This window comes from Cryphonectria parasitica, assembly GCF_011745365.1.
Source record: "Cryphonectria parasitica EP155 unplaced genomic scaffold M406scaffold_1, whole genome shotgun sequence".
Taxonomy (NCBI): Eukaryota; Fungi; Ascomycota; class Sordariomycetes; order Diaporthales; family Cryphonectriaceae; genus Cryphonectria; species Cryphonectria parasitica.
The window spans coordinates 3,782,035-3,802,326 of NW_024468909.1; the positions used below are offsets into that span (position 1 = coordinate 3,782,035).

General features: G+C 55.4%; 6 protein-coding genes and 1 non-coding gene across 7 annotated transcripts; 4 read left to right on the forward strand and 3 right to left on the reverse strand.

Annotated features, from left to right (window-relative positions):
- Window positions 1-383: 383 nt before the first annotated feature.
- Window positions 384-1,328, forward strand: M406DRAFT_105376 (uncharacterized protein; the record flags this gene model as incomplete). The annotated part of the gene is made up of 2 exons (XM_040915142.1): window positions 384-479; window positions 555-1,328. The coding sequence occupies 2 exons, from the start codon at window positions 384-386 to the stop codon at window positions 1,215-1,217; spliced, it is 759 nt and encodes a 252-aa protein (XP_040781413.1). The 3' UTR covers window positions 1,218-1,328.
- Window positions 1,329-1,984: 656 nt separating this feature from the next.
- Window positions 1,985-3,767, forward strand: M406DRAFT_271653 (uncharacterized protein). Its single transcript, XM_040918118.1, has 5 exons — window positions 1,985-2,053; window positions 2,155-2,302; window positions 2,383-2,775; window positions 2,863-2,930; window positions 3,001-3,767. The coding sequence occupies exons 1-5, from the start codon at window positions 2,048-2,050 to the stop codon at window positions 3,025-3,027; spliced, it is 642 nt and encodes a 213-aa protein (XP_040781414.1). The 5' UTR covers window positions 1,985-2,047; the 3' UTR covers window positions 3,028-3,767.
- Window positions 3,768-5,691: 1,924 nt separating this feature from the next.
- M406DRAFT_245505 (uncharacterized protein) lies at window positions 5,692-9,361 on the forward strand (the record flags this gene model as incomplete). The annotated part of the gene is made up of 4 exons (XM_040916338.1): window positions 5,692-5,748; window positions 5,912-6,753; window positions 7,001-8,690; window positions 9,035-9,361. Coding segments are annotated over 4 exons (2,916 nt in total), but the record flags the coding sequence as incomplete, so codon positions are not given.
- A 1,079-nt stretch (window positions 9,362-10,440) lies between these two features.
- M406DRAFT_219713 (uncharacterized protein) lies at window positions 10,441-11,832 on the reverse strand (the record flags this gene model as incomplete). The annotated part of the gene is made up of 2 exons (XM_040915553.1): window positions 10,441-10,976; window positions 11,037-11,832. Coding segments are annotated over 2 exons (1,332 nt in total), but the record flags the coding sequence as incomplete, so codon positions are not given.
- A 1,464-nt stretch (window positions 11,833-13,296) lies between these two features.
- M406DRAFT_t11 lies at window positions 13,297-13,368 on the forward strand. Its single transcript has one exon. It is a non-coding gene; the product is annotated as a tRNA-Met (tRNA).
- A 313-nt stretch (window positions 13,369-13,681) lies between these two features.
- Window positions 13,682-14,433, reverse strand: M406DRAFT_320393 (uncharacterized protein; the record flags this gene model as incomplete). Its single annotated transcript, XM_040919380.1, has 1 exon — window positions 13,682-14,433. A coding segment is annotated over one exon (370 nt), but the record flags the coding sequence as incomplete, so codon positions are not given.
- A 2,207-nt stretch (window positions 14,434-16,640) lies between these two features.
- On the reverse strand, window positions 16,641-17,273 carry M406DRAFT_233865 (uncharacterized protein; the record flags this gene model as incomplete). The annotated part of the gene is made up of 1 exon (XM_040915954.1): window positions 16,641-17,273. A coding segment is annotated over one exon (633 nt), but the record flags the coding sequence as incomplete, so codon positions are not given.
- Between the last annotated feature and the right edge of the window lie 3,019 nt (window positions 17,274-20,292).

Below are 20,292 nucleotides of genomic sequence, written 5' to 3' on the forward strand. Positions count from 1 at the left end.
AGAGCCCTGGAGGTATCTCACCAATAGTGGCGGCTGGCCGGCACCTGTGGCTGGACCACAAAGCATTTGAGGCTATCGTGACCTTGGGATTTGCTGAGGTCGTCCTGCCTGTTGACGACAGGACTTTCTGTTCCTGATGAATAGGATTTGGGTTCAAAGAGATAGCTGGCCTAGTAAGTCGTCTGCTTTTTGTTACTGCGACAACCTCACCAGTGCTTGTGGTCAAGGCCAAGGTTATCACATGTATACCAACAATCTCTCAGCGCCACACACCACTGCCACACATCTTCTACCCCCGCACTACACTAATTCACACTGCACCGCCACATCTGCACTGCCACACGCTAATAATCATCACTACCCATCAGCTCAGCCCAGCCACCATGGATGAGCAGGAGGATCCCAATTGGGGCGTTCCCGAGCTATGGTTCTGTGACAAGCAGAACAAGACCTCGATCCGGCTGGCAACCAATCCACGCGTACGTTATGATGACCGTTCTGAGCCAGCTCACCAATATCAACGTGTCAAAAGACTAACAATCTACCGTTTGTAGCGTGAATATCCCATTTACGACCCCGATTACCTGCCTCAAGACAACGCCAAGTACATCTGGGGCGTCAACACTAGCAACCTCCTCGAGACGCAGACAACGTGGTGGGTCAGCGCGACACAGTACTTCAGCTACAGCTGCCCGCGCTACCACTCCCCCGGCTGCCACCATCTTGCGCACCTCTACTCGGGTATTTTGATTGCCCAGTTCAACGAGCTGCCCAAGTTCTACCTTGACGGGGTCGCATATAGCGTGCGGGACCTGAACATTGGCACGTGGGAGGAGCTCCAACGACGCATCTACGGCACCAACCTGGGTCCAGTCGTGCCCGAGATCAAGCGGACGTCCCTGGACTACCACGATACCGACAGCGAGTCTACCTTGTCTACAAGCCGCGAGCAGGAGGAGCCCACCACCGCCCACAACAACGAGAACGGCTCTGCCACCGGCGTCATTGTCCCCATCGTCACAGTGTCCAGCAGTGCAGAGCAGGAGGAGCAACAGGCCGCAGCGTACAAGGGCCCACGAGTTCGACGCCGAGGCCACCGCCGTGTCCAATCTGATACGACCTGGAAGTATAACATCTACTGGCTAGGCTGGCCCGTTGACTCTTCTCGTCACCGGTGGAGCTCGTCCTGCCATCTCCCCCGCGACGGTCCTCCTTAAAAGAGGAGGTGAAGGCTGCCGGGATAGGGCAGCAGGGAGAGATATCAATCTCTCTTGTGTCAAGATTACTATTGTACTATTATTGATTTTTCAACTGGGAAGATTGCAGTCAAGATGATGGTCGAGGTGAGTAGTTACCAAGGTTGGCGGTTGCCTTTGTCCTGCCCTCCCTTCTTTCACGGTAACCAGCCCTGTCTTGTGTGTGGCATAAAGTGCTGTGCTGGGCCAATGGCAGAGTTGGCCTGGAAAGTTTCATGGTCAACTTTTGCATGTGTCAGTATGGGATTGTCACAATCCTTTGGACGCCCCCAGTGTGGAAGCTTTGAGTGTGAATGAACCCTTGGGCCTTCACCTGCCTCCCCCCATCCCCAAAACAACAACAAACACGCACCAGACACCAAGGCACCTTCACCTTCCTTTGGAGGCCTGCCCACCACTGCTTTCAGACACGAGACATTGCCTGTTTGTTTTCCAAAATCTGAGCTGCCTGCTTCCTTTCGTTCCCCAACCTATCTCTCAAGCCAGCTTTAAGGCACATTATTCAACCTCCCTTGGTCAAAAGCCTCGCGACCACAACAGAAACCTGTTGCGCTCTTCCCTTTCTTCCCTTTACCAACTCACTCTGCTCTTGCCCATCGCGCCTTCACCACTCTGCAAATATGGCTCCTCGTTCTGCTAGAGGCCGCAATCCACGTAGCACGCGCCAGACACGTGGCCGCGCCTCCCCTCCCCCTTCCATTTTCGGCAGACGCGGTCATTTCGACCGTGCTGAGGCCCCTGGTCCTAACGATACGCAGAGAACGATCAAGCTCGTCACCGAGCAGCACATCATGTACGTCCACACGTCAAGGCCACGCCTGGAGCAGCGCATGCCTGCGCTCCCGGTACCATCGCGGCCGTAGTATGACAACACGACTGACATGATATGGATAGCGAGAACAAGCCTCCTGCCTCGGAGGGCTTCCCGTTCAGAAAGTGGAACGTGAAGATCTACATTCTTGATCAGCAGGGCAACCAGCATAAGGCGGACTGCTTCACCAAGGTCGTCTTCAACCTGCATCCTTCGTTTGACAACCCCGTCCAGAGTAAGTTGGCCCCTCGTCCGTGTTCTGTTCCTTTCTTGCAGGCCGTCCGTTTGCTGAGGCTTCTTCGTTCCCCTGGCCAGCCTTCCTCGAACCTCCCTTCATGTGTGAGAATGAGGGCTGGGGTGAATTCGAGATGCAGATTGATCTCTACTACACCGACAAGAGCGGCAAGATCACCATCCCCCACGACCTGAACTTTCAGCAGAACCACTACGAGGACACCCACAACATCACGTTCAAGAACCCTTCTCAGAACCTGCAGCAGATCCTTCGCGAGACTGGCCCCCTGCCGAATGATGAGGACCGTCGCAATAGGAAGGTGGACGGCAGCATCAAGAAGCAGAAGAAGCCCTTTGACGTGGAGAAGATGGCCGAGGCCCTGGTCAAGCTCGAGGAGGACGATCTCCTGCAGGTCATTCAGATGATCCACGATCACAAGGCGGATGACACCTACATCCAGAACAATCTTGACGGTATGCAATCCAACAGACCACGCACGGGCCGCCCCCGCCAGCCCCGCCCCTCTTCCAACCAAGCGCTGACGAGCGGTTCCATTGAAGCCGGCGAGTTCTCTGTTGACCTCTACACGATACCTGATAATCTTGGCAAGATGATCTGGGAGTATCTGGTGAGTAGTAGCAACCCGCCCTCACTCGCCGTCAGGGTGAAGCATCGTCATGCTAAATCGCTGCATCCAGGTCAAGGGCAACCTTGTTGACGTCTAGAGACCAGCTGACTCTCCCATGGGCTCTAATGGATCTATCGCACAGCATGGCGAGTCGCTACGGCGACTACCTCGCATCGTACTGAAGTTGGACTAAAGCCTTTTGGCGACCTCATCATGCATTGTGGCTCCAGAATAATCCTGAAGTTTGCTGCCCGACAAACCTTCCTGTGATTATCTGCGTCTTTGTTTGACGACTTTTTTACGACTGTGCTCTGTCCACCCCCACCCCTTTTCTTCTCGAGATCCTGCTAAAAGACAATTGATACTCCTAATATCCTGGCCTTCTGAGCTGGGGCCATTTGCGATACGTCTTCTCTCATGATTCACGGTGGGATGGAAGCAATGACGCGCGGGTCATTCTCGTCGGCTCGTCGACTAGGGGTTCAGGGTCTTCGGAGGTAGTGCGTTTTGTTGTTGGTTGGGAGGACTTTGATTGTACAATACGAGAGAGATGATTGATTTTTCTTTTACGGTGAGAAGGTCTTTGTTTATGCGCGAGAATCAAAAGGACCACTTTTCAGTCATCAGAGAGATCCAACACTCCGAGGGTTGCGCATTGAAGGGAGGACTGGCAGTTTTGATTTGATTATGACCATGGATGGAAAATCAAAAAACAAGAGATGGATGGAGGTGCGGTGGCATCAGCATTCGCGGGCACTCTTTAAAGAGCCTGCACCGTTGATTGACCATGAAGGGACCGTACCAAATCAATAAACGGAAGCTTGTTATTACGAGGGCAATAATATTTGGCGCTGCGTGATATGTCCCGTGATGTGCCTAGGATGGGTGGGTGAGCTGCGGTCACTATCGGTGTCAGCCCTATCGTTGGTGACCCCCCGCGCCCCCGACGCCTAGAGCCGTTTGTGGCAATAGCGCTGTGACCATATTAGGCGGTGGCTTAATAATCTCAGAGCTGGGCAGTGCCTTTTCCCACACCCTGTGACTCGGATCAAGTGTGTTAGCTGAGAGGCTGATGATGATGATGATGATGATGACGAGGACGACGAGGAGGAGCGCGAGGATGAGAATGACGAGATTGATTGCCTTCTGCAATATTTGAAGAAAGAAAGCAAGAAAGAAGAAAGAAGAAATAGAAAAAAACGGGCCGGGACCAGCTTGGATACCTACCAAGTACTTTTACTATCTATGGTACTTACTTATCAACGTAAGGGGCATGGAGATATTGGAAGGATAGTAGTATTGCGGTCGCAGCAGCGCAGCGGATGATCCGAAGAGGCAGGTGGACTAGGGCGGCCGTCTTGTACAGATCTGGTATCAATTGGAAATGCGGGATTGCTACTGTAAGCTTGCGTGCTTGCGTGGGCACTATTCCCTCGTCTGGTTGTCTCTCATGTATGTCTTATCTCGGCGCATATGAGGGGAGAGGGTGGCCGAGTATCCGATGATTGGAAATGCTGGGTGGAGCGAGTGAGAGAGAGAGAGAGAGAGAGAGAGAGAGAGAGAACGCGTTTGAGAAGTTTAACACGTAAAGTTAATTGCGAGAGATGAAAAGCCCACGAGGCTCTTGGCAGTAAAGGTTTGGGTTTATGAATAGGATCACTTGGTAAAGTTATACAAAATCTCCAACAGTTTTGTTCCGCCGTGTGCTTCTTGGTTCTTCCCCAAGAGGGCAGATAATAATAAGGCGAGGGATACTAGATAGTTACTGTGCACAATCCATAGTACATGTATAATAGTACTACAACGTACACTAGTCAAGAGAAGCCAGTTGGAAAAGGGCAAGCCGGGAAACTGGAGGGTGTCCCACCAGGAACCGGGGGCAAAGTAACCTATGATATATCACATCTGGGGAGGTCGGGGTCCGCTGGTCTCCGTTTCTCTTTGTGCCACTTCAGTCTTTTGTGCTATCTGGCAGTGCATGCCCCTCTCTTGCCCTCTCAAGGGAGGCAATCATGTCAGTATTGGTGTCCAATGTCGTTCCTAGAGCAATGAAGAGAAAGAGAGGGACAGGAGAGACAAAGAGACAAAGGGAATGACCAAACTCGACCACCTACCCCAATCAGCGAACAGGCAAAACTAAGTACTTGCACAGGAGAGATCAATCCCTCGTCAGTTTCCCGCCGAGTCCTATGTCCTCGTGATTGTTTGGATTTTTCCCCCATTGACTTTTTACTTTTACTTTTCTTGTCCATTGTACTCGGCAGCGAGATCCCACTAGACGTACACCACACCGTCTCCCCCCCTGTACCATCCCCATCGAAGCTCCAGCGGCTCCCACTAAAAGCTTAGGGACAAAGCAGCAGCTGCCCCTCATCAGCAAGAGGAAAGAGCCCCCCAGATCCCAGCAGCCCTCGAACCGCACCGCGACTTCTCTCTCGTTTATCAAGGGCGCCCACCCCTCCTCCTAATCCCCGGCCTCCACTTCGACTCTCTTGTCCCGCTTTGTACGGCCCTCACGCCTCGCCAACCCGTTGCAAGCCGAAGAAGACCGCCCTGCGACCTCTTGCCCAGCCAGCCCGCGTGCAACCGTTGAGAGGAACCACATGCCTCGTTGCTGAAGGTCGCCCGTCCATTGATTATTGGACGCATCTGCGCATACACACTCACACACACACACACACACACTCACACACTCACTCACTCACATACCTCCTTGCCCTGTCGCTGCCGGCTCGCGAGGCGAGGCCAGGCCGGCTGCTGTGTCGCAGGCGATGGCGCAGGCTCAGGCTCCGTCACAGGCACAGGCAACTCATCAGCCGTCGGCTCACTACGTCGACACCTCCCCACCGCCACCGCCCACCGCCGGCTCCTCTGCTTCCAATCATCCAAACGACATTACCGCCACTACCACCCACTCCTCCTCCTCCTCCTCCACCGCGAAACAGCAGCAGCAGCAGCAGCAGCAGCAGCAGCAGCAGCAGCAGCACCAGGAACAGCAGCAACAGCAGCAGGCCAGCACAGCCCAGCACAAGCGTGTCTACCAGGCATGCATTCCCTGCCGCCGCCGCAAGGTCCGCTGCGACCTGGGTTCCGTCGATAACCCGCATGACCCGCCGTGTGTGCGCTGTCGCCGCGAGTCTAAGGAATGTTACTTTAGTGCAACCCGCCGCAAGCGAAAGACGGAAGACGGCGATAATGACGGTGACGTTGGCGACCTGCGCGAGGACGAGTACATCCTGCGCAACGGCCGCAAGAGACCGCACACCGAAAGCTCGCCTCCACCTGCCCTCGACCGTCGCTACTATAGCGATGTGCCGCTGACCCCAGGCGGGTCTGTGGGACGCACCCAGCCCCTCCGAAGACCCGGTGCCGTCCGCGAGCACTCGCGCTCTGACTCTCGGAGCTCCATCTCCGCCTCTAGGGGCCGCGGCGGGACCACCGAGTTTGGCGGCGACGAGCCCAACACCCCGCTGGAGAACTACGAGGCCCGTACGGTCATGCGAAAGGAGGTCTACGGCCCACATGATGCTCTGGATCTCCTGTACAAGGCCGCCCACGACACGAGCTCGCACGCCCTGGGGCTGCAGCAGACCCCGTCGCTGAACCTGTCCACCAGGACCGGTGATGGGATGCTCTACGCCCAGCACGGCGTCTCCCAGCGGGCCTCTTCCGATGCACCCATCGACCCCCAGCTCACAAAGGCCCCAGGCGCCAGGACAGAGTCGCTGCCGTCACATGCCGATGCCCTCAAGGCCTGGACGAGATTCAGGTTCGTGAGGGCTGGGTGGTTTACTGCCCAGGAGGCTATCAACTACATTGACTAGTAGGTGTTCCCACCTAGACTCAAGCTAAGCGAGCAGCAGATCTTTTCTTTTCTTTTCTTCTTTTTTTTCTTTTCTTCTTTTTTTTCTTTCCTTTCCGTTGGAAAACAAGGAGGTAGAAGAAGAGAAAGAAGAAGAAGATATGATGATGATGATGATGAACAAGAAAAAGAAAAGAAAAAAAAAACCCCCCGAAAAATAAAGCTGTGTGGAGGTGGGATTACTCTCGATGCTAACTCTCTGCCTCAGCTACTACAAATATCTGTCCCCACTGACGCCCATATCGCCGCCGACGTTCCAGGACCCTGCCACGCACCTGACACTTCTGACCGAGGAGCCTATACTGGCCGTCACTCTCCTGACCATTGCCTCTAGATATCGCAAGCTGCCAGGCACGGGAGGCCTGTGTCGGGCAAATGCCATTCATGAGCAGCTGTGGACGTACCTCCGGGGCATGATCGAGCGGGTGATATGGGGCCAGGAGGCCTTTGGAGGTGGCTTCTGCGGCTCTGGCGCTGACGAGTCGCAGACCTCGAGCACGGCCCCGTGGCGGGGGCTTCGGAAGGGCAGCCTGCGGACGCTGGGCACCATCGAGTCGCTCATGATCTTGACAGAATGGCACCCCAGGGCCCTGCACTTTCCTCCCTCGGAAGCCATCGACGAGCTGATGATCCCTGCCTATGACTCGATACCGCCGCCCGGCCTCGACGGCGCCAACCCTCCTGCCCTGGGCGTCGGCGGCAGGAGGGTGGAGAGCTGGCTCGAGCCCGCGTGGAGGAGCGACCGCATGTGCTGGATGCTCCTCAACGCCGCCATGGGCCTCGGCTACGAGCTCGGCGTCTTCGACGACATTGATGAGCTCCTCGACTCGGGAGCCATCTCCCGGCCCGAGTACGAGGAGGAGACGTACAGGCTGCGGGCCGACCGCATCAAGCGGCTCATCCTCATCTACCTGAGCCAGCTGGCCGGGCGCCTGGGCTGGACCAACATGGTCCCCGAGGCCCTGCGCAAGACGACGACCATGGCCCGCAGGCGGCCTACATCATCTGCTGTGGAGGGGACTACTCCCGGTACTAATATTTCATCGCTTTCTGCCCCCTTCAATTACATACCTAATCTAGCGCTAGACGATGCCATCATCCATTGCTGGGCGGGCATCAGCAATGCCATGCACAGCGGCAATGAGAGGCTGTTCAAGTCGAGAAAGCACACCACCGAGATCATCCAGACCGACAGGTACGTCGAGCTGCTCAAGGACTTCCAGCCCATGCTGCAGGACTGGCGCACCCAGTTTGAGCGCTACGAGCTGCCCCCGTACATCCGGCACATCCTCACCATCGAGTATGAATACGTGCGCATCTACGTCAACTCGCTGTCGCTGCAGGCCGTCGTGGAGCGCTGCGCCAACATCGCCTCGGGCCAGTCGCAGGCGGCGGCGGCCCCCAGCAGCAACAACGGTGCCGCTGCTGCTTCCACGAGCTCCGGCAACCAGCTGAGCCCCAAGACCCAGGACATGTACGGCAAGATGCCTATCGGCAACATTGGCGGCGTCAGCGCGGCAGACCAGGAGTACATTAGGGAGGTCGTTGAGGGGAGCCGCAACCTGCTGCGGGCCGTCGTCGAGGGCCTGCTCCCCGATGACTATCTGAAGCACGCACCCGTCAGGACCTACTTTCGCATCATCAGCGGTGCCATGTTCCTCCTCAAGACCTTTGCCCTAGGCGCCACCAGGCACGACGTGGAGGTCTCCATCCGCCTCATGGACAGCACGGTGGAGGCCCTGCGCACCTGTGTCGTGGACGACGTGCACCTCGGGATCCGATTTGCTGATCTCCTAGAGAACCTGACCATGCGGCTGCGAAACCGCTTCATCTATGTGGCCAACCCCACGAACCAGACCCAAGCCGCCTCGGCAGACGGCAGGAGTCCAATGCCAGAGGTCGGACCGGGCGGCGCCGGCCAGCACGTGCAGCACAGCCTGACTGTCAACGGGCACGAACATGCTGGCTGGCCCAAGATTAACGCGCCAGGTACGTTTGTTTTGTTTCTTTACGATTATTATGATTTCAACCACAGTACCGTCATAAACAAGGGCCATCCCCACCCTTCCTTTGCACCGCTGACAATTTTGATTCTTCTTTCGTCGTCGATGCAGAACGCGCCGTGACGCCCGCCAACATCTCTGCAACGCCCTTTGACATGCCCAGCAACTTCGCCATCCCGGCTGCTTTCGGCGCCACCGGCCCTGCGACACCTGCTGGTACCGGCGTCCTGGGTGGCCAGAACATGGCGCCAGATGGCAGCGGTACTGGCAACAACAACAACACCACTAACAACAACAACAACAACCATAACAACAACACGCATGGCGCTGCCGGCATACCCACTGCAGGAGTGGCTGATATGTTTGGCGGCGACGGCACAGACTGGGCAGGCCCCGCAGGCGACATGTGGTTCTTACCCGCGGGCCCAGCCTTTTTCCAAAACGTGGGCGGGCCTGGCGACAGCGGCGTCGGTATGTCGGCCGAGGGGATCAACGTGGGTGGCATGGACTTGCTGGACTACATGGCTATGGACCAGTACCCCCTTGACGGGGGCGGGCCGCTGTAGCTCAGGTAGCTGGCGGTCGTCGTCGTCGTCGTCGTCGTCGTTGCCTGACGATCCTTTCCTACTAGGTGGACAAGGAGGTATTTTTTTATGATTATGAAATGAGATGTAATACATATATATTACACACATTATACCTGTGATAGCGTACGGAAAATGGACAATGAAATCACCTTAGATGCTATGTTCTCCCAGCAGACATGATCCATGCTTGTAAGAGCTATGGAGAGTTAAGTGAGCTGTGGAGATTGTATTCTGCACCTTGTGCGTTACTCATAAGGACTGAAGAAAAAGGCAAGGAAGGGAGGGCAGGGAAAAAAAAGGAAAAGAGAAAAGAATGTAAACTCGGCGAGTGTAAAGGAGATAAGTATGTCTCAAGAAGATACCAATTTCCTGACAAACAAGACTACATGACTGGGGACTTATACTGCAAGCATGAATAGTAAAAGAGGATCTCAAGTATGAGTATGTCATCTCTTGACCACATACATACTTTCTGCACCACAGATTTGGAAACCATACACAGGCAAAACAAGAGTACACGAAAAGCTTAATGGTACGAGGCAAAATTTCAAAGTCATTTCGTCATGAACCTATCATGGTATCTATCCGCTCCCTTCTCAAACCACAACAACGTTCAGGGCAAGTTGCAGTCCCTCTCCTGGACGGACGAATAGGCCAGTCAAGTCCCACCCTTGATCTCGGACGCCATCCGTCTCGACTCTGAAATACAGAGAGATCATTTGAGACACTATTGGGCTGGGGGGAGGGGGGGAAACAAAGCACATACATCGCCATCCCAATGCACCAGACAAATCACACAGCCCAGGGAAAGGAAGAGGGGGAAGTAGAAATATGAAGAAAAAAAGACCTTACTACCACTGCATGCTCTTCTTCTTGGTAATCTTCTTCGGGTCCAGCACATTCTGGAAAAAGGTGCTGACAGACGCCTGGCCTGAGCCATACGGCCTGCCGCCAGGTCTCGACTGACCCGACTGTTGCTGCTGCTGCTGCTGGGATGATGATGGCGCCCCCGGCCGGAAGAGGCTGGTCAGCGTTGAGCTGTTGAAAGGCCCCATCGCCCCAGGGCCGACACTCGTAGGCCTCTGTGGCTGCTGCGGCGGAGGGGCAAAGGTCGGGTGATGCTGCTGTGGCGGGCCGTAAGACTGCTGACGGGGTGGGTCGGAGTTCTGCCGCGCACCCGGCAGCGGCCGGCCGCCTGTGGGCAAGAGGTCCTGGCCCTGAACGCCGTACAGCTGCCGCAGCCTCTCCGTCTCCCTGTCCACCTCGGCCTGGCGCCTGCGGTTCTCGTTTTCCTCCTGCTTGAGCATCTCTTCGACGTGCCTCCTCTCCTCGGCCTCCCGCCTCTGCCGCTCGCGCGCCTGTCGCTTCAGCTGCTCGTCGTCCTCCTTCTTCATCTGCTTCATCAGCCTGAGCGTCTCCGGGTCGATCCCTGACCCGTTCGGTTTTGTGGAGGAGGACGACGACGATGCCACATTCGCTGTGGAGGTCGACGCGAGCGGCGGAGCAGAGCCGATGGCCCCAGACATGGCCACTGGAGTACCATTTGTCGGCGCCCGGCCAAAAGCACCAGATGGGAGCGGAGGAGAAGGAACCACTGTCGGGGGGCTCGCCCTGGAGTTCTTGCGCCTGCCGGTAGCCACAGCGACAGGGACACCGGTGCCGGTGTTGAAAAGATCAGGCCTCTTCTCGGGGGCCAGGTACAGATCCCGGATGACCTCGGCGCCGAGGACCAGCACAATGTCCAGGCCCTTGCGGTCCTCCATCTCGACGCGCCGCAGGTTGGGCTCGTAGACAGTGACGGCGGTCTCGCGGCCCATCTTGAACAGGGCGATGGTGATGTCGGGCTCCTTGCTCTTGTGCTTGCCCAGGCTCTTGCCGACGTTGTAGCACGTCATGTCCTTGGTGAGGCGCCCTTCCCGCTTCCACTTGAACATGTTCCGCGGGCGGAAGTCGGCGATGCCGCCCGCCTGGTTCCCGCCCTGCCTGTCGAGCTGCGAGGGCGTGGGCATCTTGAAGCTCTGCGACAGCATCTCGAACTCCCAGCTCTCTGTCCTGGTGAGCGAGCCAGGGATGTACCGCACGACGACTGACTGGTCTGGGTCGTAGAGCTGGATGGTGAACGTGTCTGGGATCACAGGCGCGGGCGCAGGACTGTTGCTGCTGCTGCTGTTCTGCCCTTGTCCCGTTGCTCTGATCTCGGCGGCGGACAGGGTGGGTTGCTGCCACTCGGGCGAGACGACGACTTCGGCGTAGACCACATCCTGGGCGTATGGGTCCTTCAGTGCCACGGCATATTTATTGGCGGCCGCCGGGGTCGTGCTCGGGTGTGCGCGCTCGAAGACATACTCTGCTGCCGGCTCGGAGCCGTTCCTCGTGAAGTAGACGGGGCACGACAGTGGCTTCTCGGGTTGCTGCTTGAACTGGAAAGTTGGGAGGTTTTCGTCGAGCATGGCGAATGGTGTGTAGTGTCGAAGGTTGTTTCGTTACTGCGAGAACAGGAAGACAAAAAGAGGTGGTCCAGTTTCATGCGGTGCTCTCGAGAGAAGACCAAGGGCACATGTCTGTTGGAGGCGGGGTATGGGTAATGTTTCTGGCTCAATAACCACGGGAGTGAAACTCGTCTTTGGTGTGGGGGCCTGACTAGACGAGGCTGTGTTGGGCGAGACTGGGACAATCACAGCCTCGCGGGATGTCACTGTGAAGCGTTACGAAATGGTCGAGATTAAGGGAACGCACAGGGCGAGGAAGAACGAAGAGGGGAGAGAGAGAGAGAGAGAGACGAGAAAAGTGACGAGAATCTAGCCCCTAGCCCCATGCATTACACATAAATTAATGAACAGGACGAAACACACAAAAGACGAAGAGAATTGTGAGGAAATAGCTGCGAATGGGAGGAGGGGTTGTGGATGTGGAGAAGGAGGAGCAGCAGAAGAAGAAGGAGGAAGAATGAAAGAAGGCGGCTTGTTTGTGATCAGCCAGTCAGCCTGCGCATCATTGCTTGCGCATCCCACTGCATCTTGTCAGCTGGGCCAGGATTAGGTTCAAGTCTATGGGGTGAAGCAAAACGGGCAAGAACCTGGGACGTCATTTTAGATGGGGCTTGCCGAGACACCCCTATAAGCCTGCTACAAGCCGCGCCCTGCCCATGTCGTGTCATTGGCCACAGCGGGTCCTCGAGCATTGCGGGACCCCTGAGGCTGTGCACTGAAAAGGCGCCTAATGGCGGTGTTATACAGTAGAGACAGTTCGTTCCTGGCCAGTTACTGAAGTTGCGTTATAGTACATAGGTTCAGCACGCAACAACTTCAGACCAAGTTGATACAATGTCTCAAGACGGCACACACAAAAGCCTCTTGCCGAGTCTGGAGGTACTGGCCAAGAAGAAGCGATGTTCTGCATCCACTACTTACCCAAGGCGTAGGTTGATCAGAATGACAGGAGCTCAATGTTGGAGAGATGCACGCGCAGTGTAGAAACTATCCCCAGTCTCCACGAGAGAGTTGTCCTACAGGAAGTGGTTGTCATTCTCATCTGACAAAAGAGAACATTGTCCTACGATGCCACAATTACAAACCACCCTTTTTTCAAGCCTTGTAAAATTGCAGTATTTGTATGGCTGTTGCTTTCTGTCTGCGCAGCTTGGCTCTGAAATGATAATTGTCAATCTGCACGATCCTCCCAGTTCTGCCAAACTCATCTCTTTTGGGACTTGTGTTTGAATGAATTGTATGATCAGGTCTGGAAATACAGACAAATAGAGAGAGAACGAGAGATCTTTAGAAGATTTTGTATGAGAATATGTCTGATAGAGTCCCCAGGGTTGGAAAGATGGGATGTCAGCCAAGAAGTTTCTTACGTAACACCAACTCCAAGCAATATAGTCTTGTTGTTTTAAATCCTTGCACAGTACAATAAGCTACGTAGCTCAGGGGAAGAGCGCCGGGCTCATAACCCGGAGGACCTTGGATCGAAACCAAGCGTAGCTATTTCAGATTCATTTTTACACTTTTTGCTTCTATTTCGTTGCTTTTGTCCTCTTCTGTATCATTACCTTCTTTTTCTTTGCCTTTTTCGTCCTTGCTATTATGCAGCAATACACACAGATATTTTGAAAGGGAAGAACGTAGTCTGCTTATGTAAGTGGGGTGTTAGGACAAGTCCTTCAGGTGATGACTCTTGCGCTGCCACTCAATGGGTCAATATCGATGTCTGCCTCTGTACATTCTTTTTTTCCCTTGTTTCAATATTGTTGTGAGCTGGCTAAAGCTAAGCCAAGACCTCAATCACCCTGAAATAAGGCGCCTCATAATGTAGAATCTTGATTTCATCGTGCTGTTGAGCCTGTCCTGGAAGAACCCCAGACCTGTCTATATAACACCCAGCCGAATGATATAATGAATAGATGCCTTTTTGCCTGGTCAAGACGCATTCCTCGAAAGGATTGAACAAGTTAAATAATAAGAAAAAGATCATGGGTTGATGATCGTGGGTATCTTGTTGTTTTTCCAGACCTCGTTTTCCCAATCCTTGACTATCTCGCCCCGAGCCACAGTCCACCTCATCGCCCAAGATCATCCGACATTATGATTAAAACTCCTTTGTCCTAGGCCAACCTTACCATCATTTTAAAAACCCACCTCGAATTCACTCTCTTTCCCCCCCTCCTTGCCTCCTGTATTCCCTACTTCGCCCCGCTCTGCATCCTCCTCATCGCATCCCGGTGCGCCTCCATGAGCTGTGCCTCCGACCTCATCCTCACCTCAAATTTCCGCTCCCCTCGGGCCCTCTCCGCCCGTCTTGCCTCCCGCCTCGTTGCATCCGCCTGCTTCTGGTTCATCAGGAACTGGCGCTGTACCTCGAGGTCCCGCGACACCTCCGAGTCCCACACTTGGGTCTGGTGCGGCAGCAGCGAGTGGCTCGTCGACGTCCCTGGGATGCCGTAGACCGAGTTGATCAGCGCTCTACCTCCAGATGCTGCGGTCCCCATGTGCTGCGCCTGGCCATGACTTCCTGTGCCGCCGCCGCCCAGAGGGATCCCCAGGGGTGTCATGGCGCTGCTGCCGCGCATGCTGATCTGGGAAGACTGGCGGAGCCCACCGCCGAGCTGGATCTGGCTGGGCAGGTCCGAACGGCGCTGGAGGTGTGGTGCGGTAGAGACGTTGCTGCCGCCTGTTGCCACGCCGCTGGGGCCGAAGCTGCTCCGACGCGAGTTGGGACCGCGTGCCTGATTGTTGCTGCTGTGCATGGAGGCGATGCTGTTGCGGCGCTCACGGATGATCGCCTTGCGCTGGCTGAGCGGGATATCATCCAGATCGGCGTCGGCAGTGGGCCCATGTACCCCCGAGGTCCTACGGCTGCTAGGACTGCTGTCCGGGGGGCTCGTATCGCTAGGGAGCCCCAGGGAGTCTGGGTGGAGAGCCTGGTTTTTTGCGCGCAGGAGCATGTCCCTCTGACCGATGAGGGTTTGTGGGCTGTTGTAGGACACGACACCTGGCACAGGCGGCCGAGAAGCGGGCACAGTACCAGCGCTGTCTGGTGGGGACGGAGGTACGCCCAGGAACGTGTCCCCGCTGAGAGCAGCTCCCGCAGCCTGCACAGCAGCCTGTCTGCTGTCACTGCGCAGAGGGTCGTCGCGGCCACCGTTCTCGCGAATTGTATTCACCATGTTTGAAGAGATCCGTCCTTGTTCAAGAAGGGGGTTGGACGTAAGGCCCGTGTTCCTTGGAGAGCGCGGAGGCGACTTGGTGGGTGTTCCGACATGAGGCACAGCAAGGTTCTGAGCAGATGACGATCGGCTGCCGGTTTGAAGCAAGGACAAGACTGAGACAGACCTGGGCAGAGCTGGAGGAGGAGTGGCGTTCGCTGCAGTCTTCTGCAGCTCGACCACGTTCACGGGGGCCACGCGGTCCTCGGCTGCCTTGACTGCTGGCTCTACAGGTTGTGGCAGATTTAAACTGTCTGGCGCGGGGGCCTCGGCGTTGCTCAAGTGCTTGACCCACTCGTTGGTCCGGTATGATAGAGCGACCTTGGACAGCCCATTAGGAAGATGATCCTTGGTCAGGACTATAGGGCCCGAGTCGGTCTCGGGGGTCGATAACCCGTCGTCAAGCTTCGGTTCTCCCTCCTTCTCAACCGTGTGTGCTGTCTTCTGCTCGCGTTCCTTTTCGTCAGACCCCTCTACTTCCCCTCCGGCCGGCATGTCTTTGTTTAGCGTAGCCGCCACGCCTGCACTCTCCTCTTCCGAGACCTTGTCTCCGAGCTCAGCTTTGATTTCCCTGCTGACCGGCTCTTCATGAACGGACCCTGCCGAGATGTCGTCACCATCGACTGAGCTCTCGGCGTCGAAGGTAGCAGTTATCGAGTCACGCTCTCTACGAGCGGGGCTACTTAGCTCTTCTTTGCTCTCGGCAGCTTCCCTAGCTGCCATCTCTAACTGCCTCGAGAGCGAATGTTGTGAGATCCTTCGGAAAAGATTAGCCGAGCTCGCAGACAGACGCTTGGCAAAGGAACTTCTCCGGCTCCCGATGCTCCGAGTCTCTCGCAAGTCGTCGTTCTGATCGATGTGAGCCGCTACAGATGAGTTGTCGTCAACATCGCCGGTGTTGTTTTCGATGCTGGGCACTTTGAATGGCAGAAGAACCACCTCGGGGACGGGGGTTTTGTTTGTCGGGCGCGACCCTTGTGTGGAGCGTTCGTTGAATACCGGGACCTCTTCCTCCTCTCCACCAATATTATGTGAAGTCTCATCCAGGGCCTTCTCCTCAGGTGTTACGGGGGTATCTGTCTCTTCCACTACCACCCGAACAGTGACCTTTCCATCTTGGTGATCCTTGGTCATGACCGGCTCTGCCGTGATCCTCGCTTGCGGGGGAACAGGGGACGGCACCTCGCCATCAGTCGACAATTCAGCCAACTCGATATGTTCTGAACCGTCAACTGGCGAACGCTGCGAGACTGTTGTGAGACTCGCACTGTGGTTGAAGATCCTCTTTTCGCTGTCCGCGTCTCCCAACCCGGAGTCACGGGCCGTATGCACACTTGAGGATTTCGTGGCCGTGGGATCACCATACACTGCGTCCCAGTGGCGTCTCTCCTGGGCATTTGTGCGCTCAACATCCCGCCCCACATTCTCCTCCTCTGCCTGTAGGGCGGCCTGGGCCTCCAGGCGACCTGCCTCCCTCCGAGCACGTCGTTCCTTGATGATTTTCCACACCCGCATCTGCGACATGATACCACAGAGGAAGAGGATGATGGTGATGGCCTGCTCGACGCGGATTCCCCTCGTGAGGGGGTAGGTATCGGCGCCGAGCGGGAAGAGATTGTCGTTCAGGTCCCAGATCCAGGCCCAGTACTCCTTTAAGCCAGCACGGCTGAAGCAATCAATGCCAATGACGGCTGCTGTAGCCCCGCTGAGGGCGATGCACCCGATCATGACGTAGGCCCTCGTCCTACGGCTGAAGAAGGCAGCCAAGCCTGCGGCAGAGAAGAGACAAATGAAGATGACATTCCCAGAGCCGCCAGTGCCGAGAAGGCCTCCAGCCTTGAGGGTCAAAAGCCACATGGAGAGGCAGAAGCCACCGAGCAGACACCCGAGACACTCGAGAACGTCTTTAAATACGAGTGAGCCACCACCCAGCAAAGCTCCAGATCCTGCCGCCGCGACGACATAGGCTCCCTGCACACTCTTGCTGATCGGCGGGTCCATCACGTAGAGAATGAGCACCGTGACACCAAGAGCAGCGAGGTAGCCCACTGAGAAGAAACAGTGCAGCCAACGTGTCTTGATACCAACCATCGCGTAGGCAACACCGGACGCTATCAGGATGACGCCAGCGACTGAAAAGCCAGGTGTGATCTGCGGGTGTATAGGTAGTTCACCAGCTGCTATGGTGATGTTGAAAAGCGTGCTGTTGAGGCTGGTAGTTGCGGTGGCAGAGACGACCGACTGAAATGTGGAGGTTGTAGTCGGCCCAATGGAAGTGCTTGAGATGCTTGAGATGCCCGAGGTGGCAGCAGTCGTCCCAGTCGCTGAAGTGGCTGCCACAGAAGGGGTTGTAGAAGTGCCATCACTGGTTGCTGTCAAGGAAACGGAGGCAGAATCTGTTGATGTGACAGCCTCGGCGCTTGTATCCTCCCGTCGTGGAGATAGTGGCACAATGCCAGCCAAGGCGAGGTGCAGACACAAAAACAGGGCCAAGAGAGCCCATATCCTCGGGGCCGTGGCAGTAGTCCTCATAGTGTGTGTGGAATTAGAAAGCCCGAAGCTCGCCTCAGCTTCTTCGCAACGACCAAGTTCCGCGTTCCCCCACCTAGAGAAGAGGATTTACTTCCGTGACGAAATGGGTTGGAAGTGCCAGCACGTAGTGGGATGATCAGTCGAACGCATCATCCACAGCACAGGACAGGGACGAAAGAGGGAGACGGTCAAGCTGTCTGTTCGGTGTGCCTCTGGAGAGTAGACTGTGGAATCCAAGCCCAATCTGTGGTCGTGTTGAACAAATTGAAGGTTTCAGGCGGTGTGGGAGTGGCCAACAAAGCCAATGCGAAGGAAATTTAAAGGTAGGAGGAATAATTAAGTTGAGTTCTCACTCGGACGGGGGTTGCAAGGGGGGATCTCCGGGCTGGCTGAGAGATTGTACTATGTTGATTGTACTTTGAGGTGACGATGGCCTAGTCCTTTTGGCGTATGTAACGACTCGGCTGCAAACCGAGCGTGCAAGCTAACAAGCTGATAGTCAAGTGAATGAAAGTAGTAGAAGCTGCTATGTGGGTAAGGAATGACAAGACCGAGCAGTAGCTTGACTGCACGAAGGCGGTAATGATTGGCGACGGGACGCCGGTGAGAGGAGGAGGACGAGGAGGACGGCGACAACGAGAACGACGAGGAGACGTAAGTGGTCATTTCTTTGGCATGCCACCCTGATGCGATGCCATGACGACGGATCTGCAGAGTTGTACCATAGTACGACGAGCAGGGCAGGGTAACTCAGCTCGCACGCTCTTGGTGTACATAGTACAGTACATATGTTGTTGAGAGCACTTGTACACTGTGCCCAGGTCGGCCTGATCTTTCTTCCATCTCTCTTCCCCTCCCTCTCTCCCCTTGCTTGATTCCGATTCATCCACTGATCACTGACAGTAGGGACATGGTCTGATGCTTTTCGTCCCGCCTGAGGGCTAGCGAGTACCGTGTACATTCCAAAGTATGGAAAATACGCATGCATGCTATGGTAGAAAGTAAGTAAATTACCCATGGCAGTACTCCCATCGGGACGTACTATGATTTGGGACGGACGATGAGGTGCGGGACCCACCAAAATGCACGAGCAAGCGCGGCCTGAGCCTGCGCCTTGTACGGATTGGGCGTGTTGCTGGCCATGCTGGCGCCATTGAGGTTGCATTCACATGCCCAAATTTCCCTTGTGTGTCTGCTGTTCGTCCGCTTTGGTATATGGTTTGCAACCTCGCCGACCCTGGCTGGCCTGGGTCAAGCTCTCACCCGACTAGTCCGGGCTGCTCGGTTGGTGTGTATCGTATCAGCTGGTTGGGAGATTAGACCAGCCAGCAAGAGGACGGGAAACAAGGAAGAGGAGACATGCAAGAGATCGGGACACATTGTGGGCCAGCCAGGATAAGGATGGGACGAGATGGGAGAGGATGGGATGGGATGGGATGGGATGGGACGCAGAACAGGTTCTGGAGGAGGTGGATGGGAGAAGAGCACCACCAAGTAGCCAGCAAGTAGAAACAGCCGCAGTCTGGAGCTTGAAGAAGCTGGGGGCTTTGGCACTTGGCAAGAGCTAAACAAGATCAACGCCCCAAGTGGAGAGGAAGGCGCATATGGGAATGAACAGACGGAAGATGGACATTTGAAGATCAGGCACGAGCAACGCTTGTCACTAGTGTGAGCAGGCTCTCTACAGGGATCTGCCCGTCCGTGCCGGAGATTGACAGGGGGGGTTTGCTCACCGGGACCTGCAACAGCAGAGCGGCAGGAGCAAAAACTACGAGGGCATGCTACAGAAAGGATGCACCCATGAATACCAAATACTATGTGCATGGTACTCTGCAGATTCGGGTCCGTTGGCCACCGCAATGCATACAACCAATACAGTACAGCACACTCCAATGCAACCTCAATAATGCCTGCATGCATGCATGCATGCATGCATGTGTTCATTGCGTGGCCCATGTTGACTGGTCTTTCTCTCTAAACAGTGATGATCCTCTCTCCCTGCTATCAAAGACACAGGCTGTGTTAAAAGTCCCTTCCCGCCTACCTGCATTTTATGCTCCGAAACACGATTCAATACTGCAGGATTTCATGCATGCATGCAATCATCATGACTCTCTCTCTTGCTCTCTTTCTCTCTTTCTCTCTTTCTCTCTCTATTCTCTCTATTCTTCTTCTTGTTTGTCCTACACAGCCTCAGGGGCACTCCCAGGCTTGATCGACACAAGGTAGTGGCACCAAGATCAAGCCCAGGCTTAAGCCCAAGCCTTACCGGTATTAGGTCTTCACCACCCAGTGTTCATTTCAAAGGTACGTTCTGTGTAGTACATCTGCAACTTACCATGCTGTGCGTGCAATAGCGCTTCCGTATAGCAAAGACCTGCAGCCGAAACCATCCGTCGTATCCTATAGTAGCAACGCCAGTTGGGTGCTGTGTGACGATCTACCTGCCATCGAGGCATTCTTTTCAGTGCCCGCCATGCTACCTGGGCTGGCAACACTTCAGCGGACCCTGTCTCGTTATCTGCATGCATGCCATTTTTGCCTCTCCAGTATGTCGCCATGACCGGTCGCACGATAAGGCAACATCTACCACCAACTCGTAGCACCTTGATGGCTCTGTTAGGTATGTACTATAGGAGACAGTAACCATGATAGGAGCAACAATCGATTGAAA